Consider the following 11,416-nt stretch of genomic DNA (forward strand, 5'->3'; position numbering starts at 1 on the left):
GAGTCAGCAGGGCAGGCTGGGGCAGGAGTGGGATGGAGGTAGCGCTAGGGGCGGGAGCACCAGGGCAGGCTGTGGCAGGAGTGGGATGGGGTAGCGGTAGGGGCGGGAGCACCAGGACAGGCTGGGGGCAGTAGTGGGATGGGGATAGCAGTGGTGGCGGGAGCACCAGGGCAGGCTGGGGCAGTAGTGGGATGGGGATAGCAGTGGTGGCGGGAGCACCAGGGCAGGCTGGGGCAGTAGTGGGATGGGGATAGCAGTGGTGGCGGGAGCACCAGGGCAGGCTGGGGGCAGTAGTGGGATGGGGTAGCAGTAGGGGCGGGAGCACCAGGGCAGGCTGGGGCAGTAGTGGGATGGGGGTAGCGGTAGGGGCGGGAGCACCAGGGCAGGCTGGGGCAGTAGTGGGATGGGGTAGCGGTAGGGGCGGGAGCACCAGGGCAAGCTGGGGCAGTAGTGGGATGGGGTAGCGGTAGGGGCGGGAGCACCAGGGCAGGCTGGGGCAGTAGTGGGATGGGGTAGCGGTAGGGGCGGGAGCACCAGGGCAGGCTGGGGCAGTAGTGGGATGGGGGTAGCGGTAGGGGCGGGAGCACCAGGGCAGGTTGGGGGCAGTCGTGGGATGTGGGGCAGGACTAGGGGCAGGAGCACCAGGGCAGGCTGGGGGCAGTAGTTGGATGGGGTAGCTGTAGGGGCGGGAGCACCAGGGCAGGCTGGGGCAGTAGTGGGATGGGGGTAGCGGTAGGGGCGGGAGCACTAGGGCAGGTTGGAGCAGTAGTGGGATGGGGATAGCAGTGGAGGCGGGAGCACCAGGGCAGGCTGGGGCAGTAGTGGGATGGGGGCAGCAGGAGGGGCGGGAGCACCAGGGCAGGCTGGGGGCAGTAGTGGGATGGGGGCAGCAGGAGGGGTGGGAGCACCAGTGCAGGCTGGGGGCACTAGTGGGATGGGGGCAGCAGGAGGGGCGGGAGCACCAGGGCAGGCTGGGGGCAGTAGTGGGATGGGGGCAGCAGGAGGGGCGGGAGCACCAGGGCAGGCTGGGGGCAGTAGTGGGATGGGGGCAGCAGGAGGGGCGGGAGCACCAGGGCAGGCTGGGGGCAGTAGTGGGATGGGGGCAGCAGGGAGGGGCGGGAGCACCAGGGCAGGCTGGGGGCACTAGTGGGATGGGGGCAGCAGGAGGGGCGGGAGCACCAGGGCAGGCTGGGGGCACTAGTGGGATGGGGGCAGCAGGAGGGGCGGGAGCACCAGGGCAGGCTGGGGGCAGTAGTGGGATGGGGGCAGCAGGAGGGGCGGGAGCACCAGGGCAGGCTGGGGGCACTAGTGGGATGGGGGCAGCAGGAGGGGCGGGAGCACCAGGGCAGGCTGGGGGCACTAGTGGGATGGGGGCAGCAGGAGGCGCTGTCTTGGACTCAGCCCCTGGAGAATGGGCGGGAACTACATTTCCCAGCATTCCACTGGCCTGCCGCGCGGTGCCTGCCGGGAGCTGTAGTTGCAGCGGGGAACCGTCGGCGGCGGGCCGGGCTGGGCCGGACTCGCTTTCCCGGCATGCCGCGCGGCACAGCTCGCTGCTCTGCGCGGGGCTCGGCGTGGGGCACTGAGATGGCGGCTGCTGCGCAGGGGCTGTGAGGCCTAGTAGGAGCCGGGGAGGTGAGGGGAGCCCGGACTCCTGGGTCCTGTCCCCGGGGGGGGCGGGGGGAGCCCGGACTCCTGGGTCCTCTCCCCGGGGCGGGGGGTGCGGAGGGGGTGCCCGGACTCCTGGGTCCTCTCCCCGGGGGGGGCGGGGGGAGCCCGGACTCCTGGGTCCTCTCCCCGGGGTGGGGGGGGCGCCCGGACTCCTGGGTCCTCTCCCCGGGACGGGGGGGCGCCCGGACTCCTGGGTCCCGTCCCCGGGGTGAGGGGGTGCGGAGGGGAGCCCGGACTCCTGGCTCCCCTCCCCGCGGCAGAGGGTGCGGAGGGGAGCCCGGACTCCTGGGTCCCCTCCCCGGGGTGAGGGGGTGCGGAGGGGAGCCCGGACTCCTGGGTCCTCTCCCCGGGACGGGGGGGCGCCCGGACTCCTGGGTCCTCTCCCCGGGACGAGGGGGCGCCCGGACTTCTGGGTCCTGTCCCCGGGGCGGGGGGGCGCCCGGACTCCTGGGTCCCGTCCCCGGGGTGAGGGGGTGCGGAGGGGAGCCCGGACTCCTGGCTCCCCTCCCCGCGGCAGAGGGTGCGGAGGGGAGCCCGGACTCCTGGGTTCTCTCCCCGGCGTGGGGGCATGGTGATGAGTTTACCGTTATCCTCAAATTAGAAGGGTCCACACCCCGTGACCCCCCAGACACCCCACGGCTGTCCCAGGCCATAGCCGGGAAAGACCCCTGGCCCCGTGGCCAGCCCCCCATGTTGTGCCCTGTGTGCTGGGGGTTGGGAGCAGTGCCAGGCCTGAGGAGCCCAGGGAAGGGCTGGTCCCCCCACCGCTAATGGCTCTTCCTGCTCCTCAGATGGCCGGGGAAGTGCCCGACAAGAAGGAGCGGGACCCGTCACCCCCCAAGGAGGAGAGGAAACGCTCGCGCTCTCCAGACAGAGATCGCGACAGGAAGAGCTCCCCGTCCAAGGAGAGGAAGCGGCACCGGTCCCGGGAGAGGAGGCGGGGCAGCCGGTCCAGATCCCGCTCCAGGTCCAAGTCAGCAGAGAGGTGACAACCCCTGGGTCGGGCAGAGGGGTGGGGGCTTGCGGCTGCACCAGAAGGGGGTGGAGGGAAGGTGCCAGGTTTGGGGCAGGGCCTGGGGCGCTATGTGGCACTGATTTGGAGGGGACTTGCGGGGCTGCTCGTGGAGTGAGGCTGGGTTGTAACTGATTCCTTGGGGCTCTGCCCTCGCAGGGAGCGGAGACACAAAGAGCGTGAGCGCGAGCGGAATAAAAAGGATCGCGAGCGGGAGAAAGATGGACACCGGCGGGACAAGGACAGGAAACGCTCCAGGTAAACCCTCGTGCCCCAACTTCTCTTGCCTGCACCTGCGGTGTCATGAGAGTGCAGCCACTTCTGGGGCGCAGCACCACTGCTCAGCCATCCCTGTATATCAGGTTTAAACTGGAAATGAGCAGAGGCCAACAGCCCCTGCCGGGCTGGAGGATGTGGGGCAGCAGAATGTCCTTTCATGCGCTGGGATATGGGGGGATGTTGGGGTTCCTGCTGTCACGCTGTGGAGCCCATAACCATGGTGAGTGGGGAAGGGCTCTGGTGTCACTTCTCCAGGCGATGTCGGCTCCAGCAGCACAACGTGTCCTGCCCCTGAGGTGGGGCGCTGATCGAGGTCCCCTGCTGAGCCAGCAGCCCCACTTCCTGCTGCATCTGGGCTTTGCTTGGCAGGGCCTGCTCTCAAAGGCTGGAGCTGGCCAGAGCTTCCTCAGTGGAGAGCCCAGCCCGAGCGGCCCTGCGCCAGGAGGAAGCTGGGTGGTTTTGGACTAAGTGGGAGCCATGGGGCCCTAGAGTCTTTGCCGTGATTGCTGAGTGTGGGACCAAGATCAGTGGGCTAGTGGCCCCCAGCCCTGCCGGATGGGGGAGCATTGGAGGTGTCGAGCTGGGGTTGGAGCTGGGAGCACATCTCATGTCCATTTTTTCTCTCACTCAGAAGCTTGTCCCCGAGCCGAGGCAAAGACTCCAAATCGCGGAGGGAGCGAGATTCGCGGAGGGGGGAGGAGGAGGAGGATGCGGCGCTGAAGAAGGAGAAGGTGGGAGTGGGGGTGGGAAGGCACCAAAGGGCTGAGGGGCCATGGGAGCTGTGCTGGGTGGTGGTGGGGGGTATCTGCCTGGGCTGGCTCCTTGTAGCGTGCAACAGGCAGGCAGCCCCCGCTGCTGTGTCTCATTGGTCCTGATTCAGCCGCTGCGCTCTCCCTCTGGGTTGCCTCCCCAGGTCCAGCCCCCCTGACCCTCACGGTAGCAGTTGGGGTCCTCCCTTGAGCCTGTCTATTCCGTCCCTGTCCCCCAAGCGTTTCTGCTGCTCGTCTCTGGGCCTTCCTTGGGAGCTCAGTGCTGAGCATGGATCCCGGGCAGGTCTCCCCAGAGCCCCCTATGAAGGGGCCGCCCCTCTGTGGGTCAGAAGGCGTGTTCCCTGCATGTGCAGGCACAGACTTGAGTCCCTGTCCTCACCGCCCATCCCATCGCAGCCTTGTGTCTGGCTCAGTCTCCTGGTGTCTTGGGCAGGCATGGTGCATTCCAGACTGGTGCAGGGAACCCCCGAGCACTTCAACGCTCCAGGGGGGTCGCTCCTCACACAGCTTGTGGCAACTGGGCTGAAGGGTGTGCCAGTGATCCTGGCTGGGGACGGGGATTGGCTCTGGGGACGTTAACTCCCTGTGTTTCCAGGCCCAGCCTCTGTCTCTGGAGGAGCTGTTGGCCAAGAAGAAAGCTGAAGAGGAGGCCGAGGCCAAGGTGAGACTGTGTCCTCCCCACCCCCATTGTAGGGGCATCTGCTCCCCCACTGCTGCAGTAGAGCAGACGTGGCCCCCTTTCCCCTTTGGGTTTGGAGGTGGTTGGGGCACCAAGCAGATGGTTCTCAGCCTGATTCCTGGTGGGTCTGTTGCCCCCCAAAGCTGGCTGTGATGCCTCTGGGCTGGCAGCCTCAGCAGAGTGGGTCAAAGGGTCCAAGCCCCCTTTCCAGGGCAGGCTGTGTGGGTGCTGGCTTGCGCTGCCCCGGCTCTGGGGACCGCTCACTGCTCCTTCTGCCCTGCAGCCCAAGTTCCTGTGCAAGGCGGAGCGGGAGGCCGAGGCGCTGAGGCGGCGTCAGCAGGAGGTGGAGGAGCGGCAGAGGCTGCTGGAGGATGAGAGAAAGAAGAGGAAGCAGTTTCAGGATCTAGGGAGGAAGATGATGGGTTTGTACCCCTCTCCTGCAACGCGCCCTGGGCAGCCCTGCTGCATGGGGGGAAGGGAGTGAGGCCGGGAAGGAAAGCCCTTCCCCTCTCCCTGGGTGTGTGATGTCCTGTGTCCCGTCCCCCCCCGCAGAGGACCCCCAGGAGCGCGAGCGCAGGGAACGTCGGGAACGCATGGAACGAGAGACCAACGGCAACGAGGATGAGGAGGGGAGACAGAAAATCCGTGAGGAGAAGGACAAGAGCAAGGAGCTGCATGCCATCAAGGTACCTGCCGTGCCCGGAGCTTCTCTGCAGTCACAGCGCTGCCCCCGCCCCCCCTCCATGGAAGAGTGTCTCCTGGGTTCTGTCCTGGCCCTGGGAGGCAAGGGGTGAGGTTGGGATTCAGGACTCCTGGGTTCTCTTCCCTCTGGATTCGCTCTGTGACCTCAGATGAGTCCCTCCCCTTTTCCAGGCCTCATTTTCCATGGGTTCAGTGAGACTGAGACTCTTCTGGGGTGGGGCTGGAGGCTGGTGGGGCTGATGACTGGGTTCCCCACGCAGGAGCGGTACCTCGGCGGGATCAAGAAGCGCAGACGCACCCGGCACTTGAATGACCGAAAGTTCGTCTTTGAGTGGGATGCGTCGGAGGACACGTCCATCGACTACAACCCACTGTGAGTAGGTGGGGCAGACCGGACAGTCCCTGCTGGACCCCAGTCTGTATGGGGGAGGCACAGGGACGATGGAAGCACACAGAGGCCATCCATACAGGGGTCGGGGAAAACCATCTAGCAGTTCTGGGACTGGGGGGTAGTTTAGTAGAGCAGGGAAGATGGAGAACCAGGACTCCTGGGTTCTTCCCTCCATTCTGGGAGGGGAGTGGGATCTAGTGGTTGGAGCTGGGGGGGTCAGAACTCCTGGGTCCAGGAGGGGAGTCAGGCTAGTGGTTAGTGCAGGGCATGGAAGAGTGTAGGGGTCAGGATGCAGCAGTCCCAGGGAGGGGGAACTCGGTGCCCTTGAGGGGTGTGAAATAGTAGGTTGGCTAGCTGCACTGAGGTAATGGGGACCAGACCTGGCCCCTAAGCCTGCTCTGAGTGGTGCCCCCATCTGCAAGGGGACACTGAGGGGGGAACACTGCGCTGAGATCTGCCAGGGGGTCCTGTGCCAGCAGGCTCTGTTTCTCCCACAGGTACAAGGAGCGGCACCAGGTACAGCTGCTGGGCAGGGGCTTCATCGCCGGCATCGACCTGAAGCAGCAGAAGCGGGAGCAGTCGCGCTTCTACGGGGACCTGATGGAGAAGAGGCGGACGCTGGAGGAGAAGGAGCAGGAGGAGTGAGTGAGCCGCTGTGGGGTCGGGCTCGGGCCAGGACGGAATGGCCAGCTGGCATGGCTGGGGCTGGGTTACCCTTTCTCTGGGGATCCTGGGCTGGGTTAGACTTGTGCAGGGAGGTGCTGGGATGTGGAGCCTCTGTGGGTCTTAGGGTGGCCCAGTGCATCCTGGGCCGTGTCGTCTCTGGGCTGGTTGACAGAGTATGAGTGAGACCTGAGCTGCTCCCCTCCCTGGTTCCAGGGCCCGGCTGCGTAAGCTGCGGAAGAAGGAGGCCAAGCAGCGCTGGGACGATCGGCACTGGTCCCAGAAGAAGCTGGATGAGATGACAGACAGGGACTGGCGTATCTTCCGCGAGGATTACAGCATCACCACCAAGGGGGGCAAGATCCCCAACCCCATCCGCTCCTGGAAGGACTCCTCCCTGCCCCCCCACATCCTGGAGGTGATAGACAAGTGTGGCTACAAGGTGAGAACTGAGGCCTGCCTGCACCTCCTGGGACAATGGGTGACTGGCCCTTTGCGGATGGGAATCCAGATCCGAACTGGGCTCTCGTGGGTGCTCGGCCTGGTGGTGGGAGCTGGATCCGGACCTAGGACTCTTGTCTCGGGCGGGGAGTGCGAACAGGGAGCCAGGACTCCTGGATTCAGTTCCAAGCTCCCTGATCTCTCCTTGGTGAAGCCAGACTTGGGCACAGGGGTTCTTTTCCGTCCTAAGCGTCTCTGTTCTCCGTCCATCCAGGAGCCCACCCCCATCCAGCGCCAGGCCATCCCCATTGGCCTGCAGAACCGCGACATCATCGGAGTGGCTGAGACCGGCAGCGGCAAGACGGCTGCCTTCCTGATCCCGCTGCTGGTGTGGATCACGACGCTGCCCAAGATCGACAGGTGAGGCCGACTCTCTGCTCTGCCTTCCCCGATCAGAGGAGGGGTCGCTGGCCCTGGTACGCCGGAGGCCTGGGGGACAAGAGGGGCTTCCTGGGGTGTGGGAAAGGTTGGCTCATGGGGGAAATGGTCCCACACGTGCTCCGTCGCCTGCAGGATTGAGGAGTCGGACCAGGGCCCCTACGCCATCATCCTGGCCCCGACCCGTGAGCTGGCCCAGCAGATTGAGGAGGAGACCATCAAATTCGGGAAGCCTCTGGGTATCCGCACAGTGGCTGTAATTGGGGGCATCTCCCGGGAGGACCAGGGCTTCCGGCTGCGCATGGGCTGCGAGGTGAGTGCCAAGACTGCGGGGGGTGAGGGTTGGGCTCTACGGTCTCTGACCCTCCTGCCACCCCCTGCAGATTGTCATTGCCACGCCTGGGCGGCTCATTGATGTGCTAGAGAACCGCTACCTGGTGCTGAGCCGCTGCACCTACGTGGTGCTGGACGAGGCAGACAGGATGATCGACATGGGCTTCGAGCCCGACGTGCAGAAGATCCTGGAGCACATGCCCGTCACCAACCAGAAGCCTGACACCGACGAGGCTGAGGACCCAGAGAAGATGCTGGCCAACTTCGAGTCAGGGAAGCACAAGTACAGACAGGTCAGCAGGGTGCATGCACCTCCCCCAGGGAGGCTGGGGCCAAGGGGAGGGGGACAGACATAGGGCTGGGAGCCAGGTGGGGGGCGAGGTCCTGGGCCCCACGTGGATGCTGGGTGAGCACAGACAGGCCAGTCGAGGGGCAATTCAGCCCTTTCTCCCCTGGGTCCCAGTGTGTCCTGGGCCTGCCTAGCTGGGTCCCACACCCCCTCGCTGCCCAGGACTGGCCTGGAGAGAGGGGTGGCAGAGGAGCCCTCGGGAGCTGCTGCACTGACAGGCCCTCTCTTGCAGACTGTGATGTTCACGGCCACCATGCCCCCGGCGGTGGAGCGCCTGGCCCGCAGCTACCTGCGCCGCCCTGCCGTGGTCTACATCGGCTCGGCCGGCAAGCCACACGAGCGCGTGGAACAGAAGGTCTTCCTCATGTCCGAGGGGGAGAAGAGGTATGAGGGTGGGCCGGCAGGGGCTGCACTGGGGGGCCTCTCGCTGGAGCTGGGCTGCAGGTGGGGGCAGGGCAGGGTGTCGGGAAATCCGCCAGGTTCCTACGGGGTGGCTCTGGCAGGGGCTGTCCTGGAGCATGCTGAAGAAATGGCCGGCACTTCGGAGGGCAGCCTGGTGAGGCTTGTGGGAGCTGTGGGGGCCTGAGCGTGTCCTGCCTGCTGACACACCCTTCTCTGCCCCTCCCCAACAGGAAGAAGCTGCTGGCCATACTGGAGCAGGGCTTCGACCCGCCCATCATCATCTTCGTCAACCAGAAGAAGGGCTGCGACGTCCTGGCTAAGTCCCTGGAGAAGATGGGGGTACGTGTGAGCCCCTGAGGAGTGTCCATATCCACCCTGCGGGGCCAGGGCAGGGCTGAGTGGCTCTTGGGGACTCTCGCTCCCCTGGTCCCAGCCCCTGCCCGTCTGGCGGAGCCCGGCTCTGCTTCGTGGGTCAGGCGCGCTGAGCAGCGTTCGAGTCCGGTGGGAAAACAGCCAGACCCCTCGGGTCGGCAGGGCTGGCTTGTGTGCGCTCTGGCGGGAGTGTGCATGGCACCACGGGGCAGTGGATGGCAGGTGCTGGGTACGCAGCTGCTGCCGCTGTGCCAACCCCGTGGGCAGGAGGCGGTGGCACTGACCGGGTTCAGAGGGGAGGGGTTGGGTGGACACAGGTGGTGATGGGTCTGGGTCAGAACGCAGAACTAGGCCTGACCAGCTCCCTAGGGCCGTGGGGTTCCTGCTGCTGGCGTGCTTGGCCTGGTCGCTTTAAACTCTCAGTGAGTTACTGCCACCCCGTGGGAGGATCCTGCACTGCAGCCCTCAGGTCGGGGTCAGATCCAGCCTGCTGGGCCACCTCCCGAATCCCTCTGCAGAGCCACATGTGCCAGGATCTGCCTCGTCCGCCTGGGACCTCGGGGGGGCTGCAGAAGGAAGGGCCCCCATTCCTTAGTGCTGCCCGTTTCTGCATCCAGCCCCTTCCCCCACTGCCCTGCGGGCGGGTGGGCTGCAGATGAGATGTCCGCCCTGCCCTGCTCCAAGCCTGGGGGGCTGTAGGGTGCACCCTGATGGGAACCGTGTGATCCACCCCATCCCCCAGGCCCTCCAGGAACCTGCTGGTGAATTCTCACGTCCCTCCCGCTGGCCCCGTAGGCAGCCCTGCGGTCAGCTCCTGCCCCAGCCCTACTCTATGGTCTCTCCTCTCCCCCCTTGCAGTATAACGCCTGCACCCTGCACGGCGGCAAAGGCCAGGAGCAGCGAGAATTCGCCCTCTCCAACCTGAAGGCCGGTGCCAAGGACATTCTCGTAGCCACGGACGTGGCTGGGCGCGGTATCGACATCCAGGATGTGTCCATGGTGGTGAACTACGACATGGCCAAGAACATCGAAGGTGAGTCTCGGCCGTGGAGGCAGGGCTGGCCTCGAGAGAGGCCTGCGCATACCCCTCTCCCCACAGCTAAGTGTGGTCGCCTGGCTCAGCACTTTGATGGGCAGCGACCAGGGAAAAGACAGGGAGCTGCAGGGTGGGGGGCTCAGGGCTGACCCCATGTTGGGGGCGCTCTGCTGCTGCATGCACCCAGCTTTCAGAGCAGACAAACCAGGAGGTCATTAAAGATCCCTGGGCAATTGATTAATCCGAACATCCTGCCTGAATTCCAACAGTTGGCTAAGCTGCTGCTGTGCAGCTGCCATGGCCCACCCCAGAGGTGGCTGCATTTCAGTGGCAAATCACCATCTGTCCATGGTGCTTCTGTGCAGATTACATCCACCGTATTGGCCGCACGGGCCGAGCCGGCAAGAGCGGAGTGGCCATCACCTTCCTGACCAAGGAGGACTCCACAGTCTTCTATGACCTGAAGCAAGCCATCCTGGAGAGCCCGGTATCGTCGTGTCCCCCGGAGCTGGCCAACCACCCTGATGCCCAGCACAAGCCGGGCACCATCCTCACCAAGAAGAGACGGGAGGAGACCATCTTTGCCTGAGTCCCAGGGAGCTGCGGGACTTCAACAGCTGGGTCCTGGCTACCTGGTTGCCTTCTACTACCAGCCAGCAGACTTGGGGTGCCAGGAGCTGCCTGGCCTTTGTAACCAGCCTCCCCCTTCAGTGGGGAGCTCTGCAGGTCGTTTGTGACCCCCAGCCCCTCGGTCAAGGCGGGACTGATGGAGGAAGAGCCCCCGTTTGGGGCAGCAACTCTGTCCTTGTGTTCCCAGGCCTGAGCTTTAAACAGAGCCTGGATCCGGAGCCAGGCCCCTCAGGCTGGGTCCCGGTGCTCCGCTGAGGGCAGTGCTTGCCAGGAGAACACCTAGGACCAAACTAGACTGGCTGTGCTCCGGTCCCCCGCGGGGTGGGGCTGTGCCTGGCTCCTGATCCCCATCCAGTCCTGACTCCCAGGAAGTGTCGGGCTGGTCCCTGTGCAGAAAAGCTGGGACTGAGCAGCCACCAGCCAGCTCCTCCCTCCTCCAGCCTGTAGCCTCAACTCCTGCCATTCACAGGCGGCCGAGGCCGTGGGGCTCAGCAGTGCCCGCAGGCTGCCTCTCCCCGGGAGGCCTGGCCTTGAGGGGGCAGAGCCCCCTCCACCCACTGTTTTAAGGGGTTAAGCCAAACCCTTCTCACCTGGTATGGGGACAGCGGTGGGGGGTGGGGGTGTGAGAGATCTGGCCCCTACTAGCTCCCAGGAGCTTCTGCTGGCACCTGCTGTCCTTTTGTGGGGGTTGTTCCTGTGTTCCCATCAGCCAGTGGGACTTCTCGCTTGGGCCCTTTTTTATGTATAAATTCTTGTTGACTCTGAGGCGAAAAGCAGGAATAAAGCTGCCGAGAGTGTCTGTGTGCGCAGGACATTGGCCATGCCGCCCTCACGCCCTGCGGCTGGAGGGGGTGCCCGGGGAGAGCCAGGCCTGATGTGGTAAGGGGACAGGGCAGGGCTGTGTCTCAACCAGCTCCCACGCTGCTCCTCCACCTCTGCCTGCAGGGACCCCTACCATGCCCCCAGGGGGAAGGACAGGCCAGCCCTGGCCCTGATCCACAAGTTGGGGGAGCTGCTGCATGCTTGAGTGGGACCCCCTGTGCTGCCAGGGCCACCTGCAAAGAGTTTTACTCCCCATGGGTTTGGGGGGTCGGGTTTGGAAACAGTCCTTGTTCTCCCTTGGTGAGCACAGGCTGGGGGGTTCTGGCACCCGGCCCCTTGTCTCCCCCCCCCCCCCCCCCCCCCCCCCCGCCCCTCAGTGAGCACAGGCTGCCGGGTTCTGGCCCTAACTGGCAAACACACAACCAC

At 65.4% G+C, this 11,416-nt stretch overlaps 1 protein-coding gene across 1 annotated transcript; it reads left to right on the plus strand.

Moving 5' to 3' along the window:
- The first annotated feature begins 1,535 nt into the window (after window positions 1-1,535).
- Window positions 1,536-10,967, plus strand: DDX23 (DEAD-box helicase 23). Its single transcript, XM_050924908.1, has 17 exons — window positions 1,536-1,635; window positions 2,463-2,656; window positions 2,843-2,941; window positions 3,594-3,693; window positions 4,328-4,393; window positions 4,695-4,833; window positions 4,964-5,097; window positions 5,374-5,486; window positions 6,002-6,145; window positions 6,384-6,609; window positions 6,883-7,028; window positions 7,182-7,359; window positions 7,430-7,672; window positions 7,961-8,112; window positions 8,361-8,469; window positions 9,361-9,535; window positions 9,904-10,967. Exons 2-17 carry the CDS (start codon window positions 2,463-2,465, stop codon window positions 10,125-10,127), a joined length of 2,442 nt encoding a protein of 813 aa, XP_050780865.1. The 5' UTR covers window positions 1,536-1,635; the 3' UTR covers window positions 10,128-10,967.
- Window positions 10,968-11,416: the final 449 nt, after the last annotated feature.

Source organism: Gopherus flavomarginatus, chromosome 16 (genome assembly GCF_025201925.1).
Source record: "Gopherus flavomarginatus isolate rGopFla2 chromosome 16, rGopFla2.mat.asm, whole genome shotgun sequence".
NCBI classification, from domain to species: domain Eukaryota; kingdom Metazoa; phylum Chordata; order Testudines; family Testudinidae; genus Gopherus; species Gopherus flavomarginatus.

Bases quoted from the DNA above. Each gene is read 5' to 3' on its own strand.
- DDX23 (XM_050924908.1), top strand. From the start codon at position 2,463: ATGGCCGGGGAAGTGCCCGACAAGAAGGAGCGGGACCCGTCACCCCCC. The intron at 6,146-6,383 runs GTGAGTGAGCCG...CCCTGGTTCCAG, and splicing joins GAGGAGAAGGAGCAGGAGGA to GGCCCGGCTGCGTAAGCTGC. The intron at 8,113-8,360 runs GTATGAGGGTGG...CCTCCCCAACAG, and splicing joins ATGTCCGAGGGGGAGAAGAG to GAAGAAGCTGCTGGCCATAC.